The 15151-nt window shown below is 44.3% G+C and overlaps 1 protein-coding gene across 24 annotated transcripts in view; it reads left to right on the top strand.

The window, feature by feature from the left end:
* The window catches only part of SCRIB (scribble planar cell polarity protein), a 668035-nt gene that overhangs the window by 567050 nt on the left and 85834 nt on the right, over positions 1 to 15151 (top strand). For all 24 annotated transcript variants that reach the window (XM_086966382.1, XM_086966383.1, XM_086966358.1 and 21 more), the window contains 4 exons: positions 9037 to 9196; positions 9876 to 10050; positions 10239 to 10325; positions 10828 to 11016. In XM_086966382.1, the coding sequence (XP_086822508.1) occupies positions 9037 to 9196; positions 9876 to 10050; positions 10239 to 10325; positions 10828 to 11016 (611 nt within the window). The remainder of the gene's footprint in view (positions 1 to 9036; positions 9197 to 9875; positions 10051 to 10238; positions 10326 to 10827; positions 11017 to 15151) is intronic.

Raw genomic sequence — 15151 nt, 5'->3', positions numbered from 1 at the left:
TCACTATATTTATTGACTGGGAAGATGGCAGTGATTTCTTGTAATATGTTCCACAGTTTACCAGCATCACTGGAGTGTAACTTGCCTCCTATGCAATTCTGATTATTGTTGGGATCTCTAAAGCTTTTACATCAATTGATTGAATGTATAAAGCAGTGTTATTAACATGTAATGTATTAAATAAAGTGAAGGAGAACCATCAAATGGCTGTACAGACTGTTAACACCTTCATTTAATAAGTATGCTTCTCCTTAAAGGTTATCTCCAATGAATAGTCCTGCCCAAATCCGGGATCCCAGACCACTGTTTTTGTAAAATATTTACATTAAATGTTTTCTTTAGAAAAGCCATTTTAAAATGTGTGTATATATATATATATATATATGTGTGTGTGTTTATGTATATATGTATAGTGCTATATCTGCTTGCTATATTGGCTGACTCACATCTATTTTCTTAAAAGAAGCAATTACAATTTAAAAACATCAACATGTTTCAAGCGTTTTTCCAAACTTTTTAAAAGAAATTGATACAATGGAAATGTTGCTAGATAATCTCCGGCCTTCAGTAATTGAAAAACTGGCATTGCTTCATTTAAGGAAGCTCGGTTCTTATCTAAAACTCCTCCATCGGAGATCCAAAGAGATCACATCATGAACAGCCAGTTGGTCTAGCCTTAGGAACCTACTGACGTTGCCAATGTTTTTGACGATGCTGAACTCATCAGTTAAAAGCCATGCTTTGTGCCAGTGGTGTTCAGTATCTGCACACATAGTCAATATGCAGGTGCGAAAATGATGGAGTAATTTTCTTTTATTTTTCTATTAACTTTAATAAGATGGTGAGCACGCCTTAGTGGGGTGAAAATCTAAGGACTGGAACGCGGCCCCCAGTGGCCGAGATCAGTTCAAGCATTCTATTCATCATCCTGTTTATCTGTAAATGTGGCGGTTTTGCATCTCCAGAACAAATGCAGCCCTCCATAATGTGATCCTTTGAAACGTCGGTCATCTTCCTGTCAGAATCTGTGATTGTCACCTGGAAAGAAACCATGCCACAGCAGTATAGCCTCCAGATCCTCCTGATAAGGAGAGCAGATACCTAGAATCAGTTGGCAGGAATGTGTGATAATGCATCAGCCGCAGCAATGAAAACAAGTAATGTTGCTGCTCTGATGTGTAGTTACAAGTCCCAGTGTAGCGGTTCACAGAAGGTTTGGCAAACGAGCAAAAGAAGGATTTAAAAAGATCCTGAACAGAAGCATAATAGTCTCCATTCAGTTCATAAATGCTGCTGCAAGTCTGTCTGAGCTAGCTGGCCATGTTAGCCTTGGTCTTTCCATAAGGTGTTCTTCCATGATGAGTCTGGCAGGCCTCAAACTAGAAGCTAAACAAAGCATTGTCAATCTTCATTTCCAAAGCACCACTTCCTTGTGCCGCCTGCTGATAAAGTAATGCAATGCTTGGAGACTACAATTGAAGACAGTGAATGTACATGGCCTAGTAAAGAAAAAAGCCCAAACACTTTTCCACTGCTATGATAGACTCCACTTTAAATAGGCAGGCCATACCCCCTCATTGGCCCATGCTTCAGAAACAGCTGAGGCAGTCGTATCAGCACAAGTGCAGTTCATTCAGAGGCAAAGAGGGCGAGCAACTAAGCTGCAGTCATGAACCTCACCACACGAGACACAGTAGCTCTTCTCCCCCCCCCCCTCCTACCTCCTGTTACCCATTCCAGTAAGAAAAAACTTTATCAAACATCAAAGTGTAAAAATCACAAAGATCGGTGCAAAGTATTGTGCAACGTGGCAACTTTATTAGGTTCTGTTCTCCTCCACTGACAGTACCGTAAATGTCTACCTATTACTATCAAGATAGACTGCAGTAGGTGATCAACATATTTCTTCAAAAGCGTACCAAGGAGAGGGTTCATCACTTCCAATAACAAAGGCACATTTGTTACCATTGCTTTCTGGTGTGAAAGAGGTGAACCAAGCACACATTCAGAGACATTCTCAATGTTAAAACCACAAACAAATGTAAGGAAAGTGGTAATTGGGATGGTAGTACTTTATCAGATCTATCCTCTGCTTTATTGAGGAGATTGGATGTACACCATAGATCTTCAGGACACTTACTTCCACATGCCAGGTGTGGATAAACATTGGAAGTTCTTGGTGAGAAATTATAATTACCTTAGCAAGGTCTTAGCCTTTTGCCTTGAGGCAACACTAATAACTCTTTGGCATATCTGAGGAGACAAAATATTTTCATTTACCCTTGGTGTGAGAAAGTGGCTCTATATATACTGGACAATAAGAAAGTACAGTGTGCATAGAGTCCACAAACCCCAAAGGTATAACAGAGGTTAAAGTCAGGACTGACCTTACTCTCAAAAGTGGTAGCTTGGTCGAGCAGTAAGTCAGTACCAGAGGGCAGTGCAAAGCATTTGTTGTACACACTCAGTCAGCAAAGGATGTCACACACTCAAAGACTGAACACCAGGCCAATGGTTTTCATATCCAAAGATATAGTTGTTTTATTTTTAGAACCAACAGGCATAAAACTATACTTTACTAGATATGAGAACTCTCATGTAATTACTTTGCAAGGAAGCAATAAAGTTGGTGAGCACAATAGGTACAGAAGTCTAGACACACTTTAGCATTGAGCTCAATGGATTGTTACCTTAAAAGTACAGTTGATTACAATACAGATTACTTTAGTAGTTCCAGGACTAGATCCTAGATTCAGTCCTGTGGTCTAAGCTGAAACCAGATTAGCAAAAACGTTTTAGGTACTGTGGTGAATTTTCATGAATATAAAGCTGTTTTAAAAGTTCACACTTAGAAACTTTTCAATGACAATCTGGCAATGTTATTCAATGGGAGAAAATTCAGGTTTCAGGTAAAGTATGATCGCGTTACTTTTGTAATCCAGTACTGGGCTTCTAGGGCCAGCACTGGGGTCTGAACTTAAAACAGGTAGGTAATTGCGTTTCAGTATTTCGTATGATTTTTAAAGAATATTTCAAGTTTTCAAAAGTAGGCACTTAAAAGAAATTTCATAGAAAAGCAGACAATGGGTTCCTATGGAGAAAATACAGATTATTAGTAAACCCGGTAAGGATTACTTTTGTGGTTCAGTACTGGGCTGCAAGGTACAGTACTGCTTCTCGCCTGCTTGCAGGAGAGTAATTCGGACTTTGGCTGATTTTATATGAACATTTGCAGTTTTCAAAACTTCACACTTAAAACATTTTCGAGACAAAATTGGTCAATGTTATCCAATGGCAGGTAAGTGAGTTACCGGTTTCCAGGTGAGTACTTGGCTGGTGAAGTTAAGGTTCCGGGTATAGACTCAGGAGTCCACCAGGGTCAGGTAAGTGCAGTCGGTTCCGCCCCAGCAGCGCAGGGCCTGTCGGGTGCAGAGGTAGGTAGGCCCAATGATATCCAATGAGGGAAAGGGGGCCTTCGGTTGGGGGCTGCTGGCCACACGGCTGTGGGAGCTGGGCTCCTGGTCACTTGCTCAGGGCAAGGGGGGAAGTAGGGTAGGACCAAGGTGGCACAGCCAGCGGCATTCGGGTGCAGGGTGCTCTTGAGCCGTCGGGCGCTCAATGTTATCCAATGGGAGAGGTCAAAAGGGAACAAAGACTGCAGGCTCGGGGACGGAGACTCTCCAGGGGCGACCAGTACTTCGAGGGGTAAGTTTGGATCTTGGAGCACAGGTAGGTACCCCAAAGGGAGGCACAGGGCGCTGTAGGGCGCCGGGTGCAGGGGTGTCTTTGGGTGTCCGAAAAGCTTACCCTCGGCTGGTCATGGTTGGGGTGGCCCCTGGTTCTGAGTCTGCAGGCGCCGGCTGGTTCGTCGAGGAGGGTCTTTGGGCACTGGACTTCGGGTCCCAGTCGCCGGGGGATGTCCTCGTGGTCTTGGTTCAGTTGGGCCCGGCCCGGCCCGGGCTCGGCCGGTGCAGAGTGGGCTGGTCCGAAGCTTCCTGGTTGGCACCAGGTGGGTTGTTGCAGCAGAGTCTCTGCTGATGGGAGTCCCAGTCTTTAAGAGGGTCAAGGCAGGCAGGTCCTCCGGTAATCCCAAGGTTGCTGTCCGCAGGAGTCGCTGGGATTAGGCAGAAGCAGGTTCCAGGATCGGCAGACCGGTGGGGCTGGGGCCAAGTCAGTTCTTGTCGTCCTCTTAGCAGCTGCCCGGCTGGTGTTCTTCTTCTTGATCTTCTTTCTTTTCGTATCTGGATCTGAGGAAGGAAGGTTCAGGGAGCCCCTAAATATTGACTTTGGGGGCGTTACAGGTAGGGCAAGGAACTGGACCAATGGGTCCCTGTCCTGGGGTGAGTACATCCCCTAGCCTGCTCCTCTCCTGTGGGAGGGGGGCAGGAACCTCGCTGGGATTGGGCAGGGCTCCCCATCTACAAGACGGCCGGAGCCCGGGGCCGTGCTTCACCTAGTCTCCCCCACCTGAGGGGTGGGGTTAGCACAGGCTGGCACACCCCCCTTCCTGACGTAGTTTTTCCCGCCAGTCTTCCCGCCAGAGTGGGGGTTAGAACTGGTGGGGGCCAGTTGATGGGTACAGCAAATGGTCTGGAGAAGCTCACAGAGGCGGCATGCCTTTGAAGCTTCCCACTGCCCATCCTGGGGGAGGAGACCTAGCACCTCGCCCAGGATGTGCATTGTTGCAGGCCCAGGAGAGCGGGAGCTCTCCACCCAGGGGTCCAGCAACATGTCTGCTGTGTGGCAGCCTCTGCAGCCACTCAGCCCAGACGTGGATTGTAGGTTAGGATTTCAGAGGGCATCTCTAAGATTCCCTCTGGTGCATTTTACATTAAATTCCACACTGGCATCAGTGCGGGTTAATGTGCTGAGAAGTTTGGTACCAAACTTGTCAGTCTTCAGTGTAGCCATTATGGTGCTGTGGAGTTCGAAATGACAACCTCCCAGCACCATATACTCTTAATGGCATCACTGCACTTATAGTGCCCAGGAATGGCCCTGGGTACTGTAGGGGCACAGGGCTCATGCACCTGTGCCCACACCTCTGGCATAGGACACCCAGCTAGAGGGGTGACTGAAGTATGCTAGGGCAGTGGGTTCTGTGGGCATTGCACACAGGGTTGTGTGCCATGTCGACTCTTAGTTTAGTTCTGTACTTAGGCACTCAGCCTGCAAAGGCAGTGTATGGGTGCCAGGGTACAGGGCCCCTGAGGGTGGCACAACAAGTGCTACAGCCCTCAGGGGTCTTCTCTGGTCACCATGCCCTGGGTACCTGGGGTACCATTTACTAGGGGCTGACAGGTGGCCAGAGAGCCAATTGGGATTTTAGTTCCAGCACAGTTTTAGAGAAGTAACACAGGCCCTGGGTACCTGGTTGGCAGGAACCCAAGGCACACTCAGTCAAAGCACATCAGCAGTTCAGAAAAAAGTCGGGGTATACCAAGGCAAGAAAGATGGCACTTTCTCACACTTGTCTAAGTACTTTTGATCATCAAAGACACAAACCCCCAGCACATTTTTCGGGCTTCCAGATAAAACGCCTTTATTCTTTGTTGCCTCTGCCTATATGCAAATCAGGAAAGTCAACATAGACCCAAGGGCAATCCATCTACTTCTGGGGGTGATTTTTGGTACACAGTTCGCAAAATTATATCCTTTGATAGAGAGTTACCTGTCCTTCCCCAGTCTTCTAAAGGCAAAGCTTTACACTGTGCAACAGATTTAACATTTGCTACAGTCCACAGGCATCTTACTTTTTTCTTGTCCTGCATGCTCATTCTCAACTGAGACCACTGCAACAGTGCCTAGAGCACTAGTAGTTTCAACACTCCAGCAGTTGGGAAGATAGTCTGATTTTGTCTGTAGTTGCTGTACAATCCATTCTATGACACTGTCAGTCAGAAAATGTGTTCCAGAGAGTCCCCTTCCTACAAGGCATAACAATGCAGACCATTTTATCCGGCGCTTCCCAAATGGGAATGGGGAGCCCATTTAGATTACTTAGTTGCAGTGAACGTACCTTCCAAATACAATGGCCTACACCATTTAAACCTTCTGAAACACTTCATCTAGCTCTCAAATACCTCCAGCATTCTGGACAAACTATCTGCTTGTTTAGAACGAAAATACAACAATATATTTCAAAAAGAGTAGGGAGGTACAAGACCCCGGGTCTTGTCTTAAGAAGCACTGGTTTTCAGAATGCAGGAGCATATTCACACAGCAGATGGCTACAGGAGAACCTGCATTGTACCCTAAAGTATATAATTCTGGTGGACGTCTACTATGAATGGGACTTTATTCAGATAGACATCTTTATGTGGATACAGGAAACCAGAATTGGCGCTCCTGCTCCAAAAGTTTTAGTCAGAAACAAAGTGGAATACTTTTTGGGTTGATTGCTTGGGTAAGTTTCTGTGTGCCTTTGTACCAATATCCCTGTTTCAATCTATCGTCCTCAAATCTACTCGTAGGCCATTGTGAACCTCCTAACGCAATAACTAACCTAGCATTTGTGTTTTATGAACCTACTTCACTGTGAAGCAACCACACAGAAGGCTGCCATTCAGACAAGATCTCCACACATTTGAGGCAATCATCTGCTTTCCAATTTATCATCATTGACTATATCAGCATTTAAATCATCCTCAGGACTGAGTGGACATATTGAATGTAGCCACGTGTATACACCAGAGCTTCCTGATCCTTCAAAAGCAAGAAATTCTGCAAGTGCTAAGTACAGAACAACCGTGATCTCACCCAGGTTAAAAAAAACTGATAGACTTTACCTTCTGCACTTCATCACGTAGGGCGGGGATACCCTTCCTTAAATGTATACCTTACACGCACTCCTGCTTATAGAAAATTTAATTCACAAACTTTTTTTCTGAGTCCCAAGCATCAGTAATTTCTGGAGGGAATTAAAAAGGTATATTCCCCAGCCAGAAGACCATTACTCCCCTGGGCACCAAATGTAATCTTTGAGTCACCCTTCTAATGTAATCATAAGCCTTTTTTGCAACATCTGCGTGGAAGGCTGCTTTCCTTGTGTCATCACTTCAGCACAAAGCTTTAGATGAACCCTATGCTTTCTTCCCTAAGAATAAGGTGGTCATACAAATGTATCCGGGATTACTTTCCAAGTTCGCCTCCGACTTCCATGTTAACCTGTCCATTTCATTACCATCCTTTTTTGGGGGTGGGGGGATAAATCACCTACTTCAGTAGATAGATAACTCTGTACATTAGACGTTAAGAAGGTATTAAAATTCTGTCATAAGGGCAAACAGTTATGGTAGACTAACCATCTGTTAGTCAGGTGAGGTCCTGCATTTCATTATGCTACCTGAAAGCGAACAAAACTTTGTCTGGCTTATCAAAAGTCCATTCTACTATAGGCAGAGTTGCATCTAGCACTTAAGTAAGAAAAATCCCCTTTGGGTAAATCTGCAAAGCAACCACCTAGAAGTCTATTCATTCTTTCATAAGTCAATACTGTCTCAATGTAGACAATTTAAAAGAAAATGACATGTGGCCAATGTAGCTTCAGGTAAGCGACCTTACACAATAATTGAAAATAATTAAGTATTATAAAAAAACGCACAAAAAACAGCATTCATCAAAAGTTTAAAATGCTTTACAAAAAAGTGCTTTGGAATCCTGTGTGTGGGCATGACTATTCCAGGTATGGAATTTCAGTGGCGATTCATCGAGGGGGAAGTAACTCTTCATGTTTGTTTTGGAATAGATATTAATGTTTTTGCTGACAAATGTTTTGAAGCTTGTAGTTTCATTGTGTGCTATTAGGGTCTTTCTAACAAAGGATGTGCCCTAGTATTTGTGACCATGTGAGAATAAAATGAATGTTAGTAGATTGGTAATAACTTGGTCTTGTCTCAGGTAATGTATTTATGAATGACCCTAATATTCTGTTCATCACTGGATATATTCATGGTGTTGCCTAGTAGTAGATTTTAAGAACGAGGCTAGTTTTTTTTTCTGCTAATTTTGCTAAGATGAGAGTAGAAATCTTATCCTGGACGCATTGAGACTGAGCCACATTTGATTCAGCTAGGCATTCGTCTTGGACAATACCTCCCGTAGGACCTGGAGGTCTCACTGAGCAGCTATACATTTTAACATACCTTCAGGTGTCATCCACTGTTCTACTAGTGCCTTCAATCTTTGGTGTATCAGTTGCACATACATTTTAAAATTAGATATGGCACTCTCCACATCTGCCGGTTACTGAATATGATAAGGTATCACACTGGCAAACCTTTGTTTCCTATAATACTGGCAAATCATTTACTTGTAGATTTTAACATCCCAACCTCTCTCACAATTCCAGAAAGGAGGGTGAGACATTAGTGTTAAATGTACCTGATGAATCAAGCTTCAGCCTTGGCTGGTTTGCCCAGTGTGGAAGTCTGTCCATCTAGCCAGGCAGTCACCATTCTGCTGTTAGGGCAACAGCCAATTTACATATATCCTGGGACCCTGCTTGATTCCTTATGATGTTGGAGTTAAAGAGTGGCTGCCTTATCAAATATTATTAATAAAATAGGGGGGGGTGAAATTGGGTGACAGCAGAAATCTGGTGTTTTTTTAATTAGCAGATTAATCTAGTTTGATATAGGAGAGTCAGATGTTTTCCAAGAGATGATGTTTATGGTGCTACTTAATAAGTCCTTGGTACAGTCTCCATTCTTCCTATTGGGGTAGGGCCTCCCTCACAGAACATTTAATTTATACCTGCAAAGATTGACCTCGACACTCTTTGCTGAGTATATCTGAGTCGGTTCAGTGGGCGAGAATAAAAGTTAAGGTGAGAACAGTTGTTTTGCTGATAGATTTACAGGTATTGTCTGATTTATCGCAGATTACTCTTCTGTGTATGCCTATTGTGATATTTCCTGAAGAATGTTTGTAGAGAATCTCGTCAAGCAGCAGGAACATTGCCTCGACAGTCATGCAGTCTTCAGTTCTTGTGCTACTTTCAGCTAAATAACAAGCATACTTATGCGTCATTTGCAGGTTTCAACTCCAACAGGTTTGGACAGCCCTGAACAACGATCCTTCCGTGAGCGGCAGAAATACTTTGAAATTGATGTTAAGCAGCAGTCGTCTGAGAAGCCACCGAAACGTGTGTCCCTTGTTGGAGAAGATGACCTCAAGAAAATGAAGGAAGAAGAAGGTGAGAGGATGTAGAGGGATGACCATTTAACTCACAGGGGCAGTCTGATCTGAGAGTAGGTGATATCCCGATGTCTCCTGTAGTAAGGCAGACCATTCTAGTGATAAGCATTGGATCCTTTGCATTTCACATTACAGGCCGTGGGCAGGGGAGCGTAGTGAAGCTTATTCTGACATGATAGGAGAAACTCATGGCTCAATGGTGGTCGAATGAGTCCTGACTTTTGGAAGTAAAAGGAGTGACTCCAGCATGTAGTGGAACAGGCGTAAATAATTTGAGATGCCAGTAATGAATTTTCACTAATGAATGCTAACCACAAGCTTGCTTCTACCCCTTTCAGGCGATCAAGGAGTTGGGGGGCTGAGACTTGGTTGTGCTATCCCTTTTGGATGTCAGCCTTTGCTGACTTGTTTGCTCTTTCCACTATTTTATTGAATCTCAGCATTTAGCCATGCCTCATCAGTTTTTTGAATGTCTGTGCTATCCAAGATTATGCGACTACATTATTTTTTCTCTTGCTGTAGAGGTTAGTGTTTCTTTTCACTGTTGCTTGCAAGCATGTCTGTTTAAGTGCGGTCATTTACCCTAAATGTATGGACCTCTCGGTAGTTAAACACATTTTTATTTGCAGTCCTGTTCAGGTTTTGTCTCCCTTACTATATGTCACTTATTCTTAAAGCTCGGAAACTGCAACAGAAGAGGCAGATGCTCCTGCATGAGGTGGACGAGGAGGATGAGGAAGATGCAGTGAAGAAAATGGCCGACATGAGCAGTCAGTCCACTGTCTACATAGAGGGAGTTGAATACAAGATTGAGAGGATAGACGGGAGGAATCAGCCCTCTCCTCTGACCGGGTAAGAAGTTTTGTTCTCCAATGATTTTGTAGTCCCTGCTGCATTCAATTTTCCCGAGGCGTCTAATGATGTTTTGGTTGTCCATGTGTTCATAATATCATTGATACAATATACTTCTCCTGTATGACTTTGTTGTTAGAATTTACAAGAATAGCTAAATAATAGGATGAAATGGTCTCTATTTTCAGAATGTCACGAGTTGATGGGCAAGGCGACTCGCAAAGAAACTCTCTGGATGAGAGTTTGAAGTCAGAGAGGCCAGACTCCATGACTGGGTATGATGACATTGTTTAAACTGGCTTTCCTTCAGATGCAGCTGTTAGCACACCCTCCCAATTGATTCTAGTTGCACGTCTCTTGGGACACAAAAAGTCCGAACCACACTCCACACTGAATCCTCTGTCCTCTCTTGGAAGCGGTGCAGTGTCCAGAACTAGATCTTGCACTGTTTTTCCAGTCTTCTTTCGTTTCAGAGCAGCATGCCAAATGATTTTTCACCTCTAGTCTCGGGTAGCTCTGCACGGCCTTTCATTTATTTCTGTCAGCTGTAGGATAAGGGAGCATTTCCCAGTCTAATTCGATAACCCTTTGCTCATGTTGCAGCACATTGTCCCGCACTGACTCCTGCTGCGTCGCTGTGGGTAGCAGTGCAGATTCCCATAGTGATTAGTCAGCTGTCGGATTCTAATCCCGTTTCTAGGTTAGCAGCACACCATCCTACACTCCTTCCACCCATATCCAATACTGTAGTACTAATTGTGTTCTTGACTTCCACAGGCTGACTCCAGTTTACCCAGGAAGTGTAGATGCCAGTGCTCCTATCAGGACAGCAAAGGCTGAGCGACGATACCAGGATAGAGTCAGAATGCAGAGCCCGGAGTTGCTGACCCCCCAGGAAAAGGACCTTTCCCCGGCAGAGCGTCGTGCCCTAGAGGCGGAGAAGAGAGCCATGTGGAGAGCAGCAAGGTAAGATTGATAGGATGATGAGAGCAGATGCTGCTCTGTGTCCTCTTCAAGGAGACCCATTAGGCAGTGTGGGTACAATGCAATCACTAAAAGGACACAAAATCTACAAACCATTTAATTAATTTTAGTTTTAAATTAAGATAACCCTTGCTTCTCTGTTGACTGTGTAGCCGATTTTCAAAGGGCCAGCATATTGTGTAAAAGTGGGGTTGTTACTAAGACAGCCTTAACCAGGCCTTTTTACTTGTAAAAATATGGGCACAATATGATGTCCAAAAGACAGACTTCTTGGCAAATGTTAAGTGATCACCCAGGTTTCTTTGGGGGGGGGGGGGTTATATAGAATTGTGGGACTTGCACTTCTTGACCCATAAGGTGTACTTTAAATATTTAGGAAGTTTGCCATTTGGATAAAAATAAAGTCTTAAACAATTCATCAAATGTTGTCGTTAGTAACCTTAAAATCACAGCATGTACCCATTTGATATTTCTACAGTAAGGTCACTCAGAGTGTGGGAGTACAGCTCCTAGGCAAACGCTGCTAGTTCATGGGCTTCACATGGGCTCCAAGGATGTTTCTAAATGAAGGTCCCATTTGTGTGAGTTGATATGACATATTTGAAATGAGTGAATGTTTTTTAGCCTCTTTAAATGTATTGTATTCATGTAATTCAGTTCTACATTGGGCACCCCATAGGTGTGAAGTGACATGAATCACCTGCCTTCTTTTGTGTAGGCTTGCGCAATACATATGCCACTTCCATACATGTATGCCTTTGCTTGTTGGGTGAGGATTTGTTTTTGAGCCAATAACCTCTTCACAACTTTATGAAGCTTGGCTGCGTTGCCTCTTTGTTTCTTGTGATCCATGTTTTTCCTCAGTCAGCTTGTCAAACATCCACACCCACTGGAGATTTTCTTTGCTTCGTGTTGACAACCAAGCTGTGCTCTGATGTCAGAAGGACACCCTATGTGTACCCTGTTTTTGTGTAAGAGACTACCACTAGTTAAACACAACCTATGGTGTGTGCCTGGTGATTTAAATCGGGGGGTTGAGTCTCCCCTGTGAAATATCCAGTCTTTATAACTGGGGTCATTTGCTTTCATTATGTCTGGGACATGTATGAAGCTTGTCTGCTGAAACCTTGAGACTCTGAGTTAACAATGGACTAGTGAGTGCATGTATGTATTGTGTAATAAACTATAGACTCTTCTGTGATGTCCTGGTGGTGTCACTCGCATACACTGCAGCGTGCAAGTACACTCTCCCTCTTACCTTCTTCGGCCCTGACTTGTTTACTTGGTGGATGGGCTTGGTAGGTTTGCCTTCCTGGGTGAAAATCACTGTTTCACTCCCGTTCCCTTTGTTGTAGTCATCTCTGTTGGCAATAGTACAGTTGGCTAGGAGCCTTGAAAATCTATCCAGCAACAGATAGGTCATCAAGGATTAGAGGAGCCCACAATCATTTGAATGAAAACCTCTGGTTCTTTCTGACAGCCCTCCTAAATCACAAGAGAAGCTTAAGTACTGGGCATCTCAGACAGTACTTTATTCACAGTCACGACTCATCATGTGGAAGCGTGCACATTCAGACACACTTCGGTACCAGGGGTTAAATGTCTACCAAATGCTTCCCTCTTTCCAGAAGTTCCTAGGAAAGCCTGGCTAGTCACCTTGTTAGTGTGAACTAGTGAAATAAAGAAGGCCTACCTGCCTCTCTTACTGTGTAACTGCACCAACCACCTTCCAAGGAAGATCCGCATAATCCCAGCTGACTGAAAGATGCTACATGAGGACATATTGACCGGCTGAGGCAGCCAAGCAGCCATGATGCCGTGTAGCATTTGCACACTTTCTCTTCAGTAAAAAACTTAGCAGATAGTTTAAAGGAGATGCACTAGTTCAACAAGATGGTCTCTCTCCATCTCTAAAGTTGTATATGTGCAAGTATTTAGTACATCTAGAGCCCGAACATAGCCAAAAGGCATTGGAGCACTGTACAGGATCAAAGACGAGCATCAAGTCAACAAATGATCTGAGAGGTAGCTGGGTTTTGGATGGTTAATGCATTGTGATGTAGTGGTCTTTAAAGGGGTGTCTCTTCAACTTTCTTAAATTGGAGTAGCTTTTAGGCAATCCTGATGGGTTCTGTTGTTCCAGACCCTGGGTGCATAGATTGAAAAGGCCAGCGGTCTTGTTTTGTCTTTTTTGCACTTCTTAGTCTTCATTCTGTTGTTGACCTGGCTGCAGGTGTGCCAAAAACCACAACAGATGGTGTGTTTATCCGCAAATTAAGCGTTGTGCTCGTCTTGTTAGCTTTGGAACTGCTGAGGCTGGTGTTGAAGATGGTGCAGGCTGGCAAGAGGAGCCAATGGACTTCCATTAGGACGGGGGTGATGTGATCCCATTTATTCTGACCCTGGGTGGGATGTGTTGTAAAATGGAGGATGCACTTAAGGGCTGCCAGTGTGAGTCTATAAGGGCAAGAAGCAGGGTGTTACCACCATCCAGATGCAAGAGTTTGAGAGCTTGAACAGCAGTTCTAAAGTAGGTTTCTGGAAGTTTCTCTCTCTAGAAGAGGGAGCTGGCACCAGGCCGTTCTTGTTTTTTGTTTTGACACTATGTTTTTTGAGAGTGCGCTGTTGGTGCCCATGGTGAATCAGATTACTTTGCATTTGGTGAAAGTTGTAAATTGTGGCCAGCAACTTTCAGTTAATTTAATTGAGCCATGTTTGTACTGTTTCTTGTATATTATTTTTGGAATTCTGTCTTGGTTGCATTGAGCGACAAGCAGATGCTGGACTTCCAGCTTTAGATGCTGTGCAGGCAGTCTCTGAGGCGTTGAATGTCAGAAGCAGAGGAGACTCGGGTAAAGTTATGCATCAGACATTTGTGAATCTTGATTCTGGTATCTGTGAGAAGAGTACAAAGCGACTCCATGTAAAGTTTGAAGATGACTGCAGACAGTATGGAACCCTGGTGACTCCTCAGTTGATAGGGTTATTTTGTGACCTGGATGTGTCCATGTGAAGAAACTGGTACCTTTTGGAAACAGTCTGTGGATGCTGGTTGGAGGATTATTGCATCATTAGACAAACTACACCACATGGCTGATCTTTTCTAATAGAAACTTCTAACCTCACCTTGTAAATTTCCCCTGGCATTGGACTAGAACTGAAAACTTTTTGCTACCATTTCACTTGCACATCGTCGGGTATCATCTTGCAGTTCCACTTCGGATCCGTCCATCTCTAGGTCACAGTGTGGATGATCCACGTTAGATCTTATTACAGTGGGTTGGCTACATCCGCAGATATTGGCCTCTCATTCCCCACTTAGGCTGTATAATAGCAGAATTTGCCTTCTTCGCCACTGTGATCAGAAGGAAGGCAGAGGTTTTAGACCTCACTTTACCTACCACTAAGGTTAAAACAAACGTACTCACTGAAGTCCTTAACCTTAGACAAAATAGCTAAGAAGCGGTATTACCCTTTAACCGCTTCGCTGCGGTGGGAATTTGACATGTGCGCAGGTCAGATGGCCCCTAGCTATCTGGCACACATGCCCTCTGTGACGTCGGACGGCCAGGGGCCGTCTGACGCATTGAAGAGGTTATAGAGACCTTGACTGACATCATGGTGGGTACTGTGACAAAACCAGGTTCTTGCTCCCCAGTGAATATGCAAGTGGGGAGGCGGCTTAGACCTGCCCCTGAAAATCCAGATTTTGTCCTTCAGGATCCCACTCCAGGGAGCTTGGTGCCTGAACCCAAATTCTTTCCCACTACTCCCTCTGATAGAGACATTTGTTAAACAAATGTCGCCCTCCTCCAGTTTCGCCAACCGGTCCATAAACACCCATTGCTTCCTGGGTAGGTGCTTGCACATGTTGTGGGACATTGTGGCTGACATCATGTCAGCTGCCTTAGATGAAATCTGACCAACATTTTATTTTTGGATGGGCAAGACTCCTCAAAGTACTCTGTGTTTGGGCCTGGGTACCACTGATTGTCTGGTAGTGTAGTGCTGCTGTACCATGACTGGGTTTGCTCCACATGCTTTTCCTCAGATGTCCAACAGCCCTTGATGGACATGCATTTCGACATCTCTTGGCTGTATGGAGTAAAGTCTTACT

The sequence above is a fragment of the Lissotriton vulgaris genome, chromosome 4_1 (assembly GCF_964263255.1).
Source record: "Lissotriton vulgaris chromosome 4_1, aLisVul1.2, whole genome shotgun sequence".
Taxonomy (NCBI): domain Eukaryota; kingdom Metazoa; phylum Chordata; class Amphibia; order Caudata; family Salamandridae; genus Lissotriton; species Lissotriton vulgaris.
The sequence above is the reverse complement of the archived record's forward strand: the minus strand, read 5'-3'. Positions and strand labels throughout refer to the sequence as shown.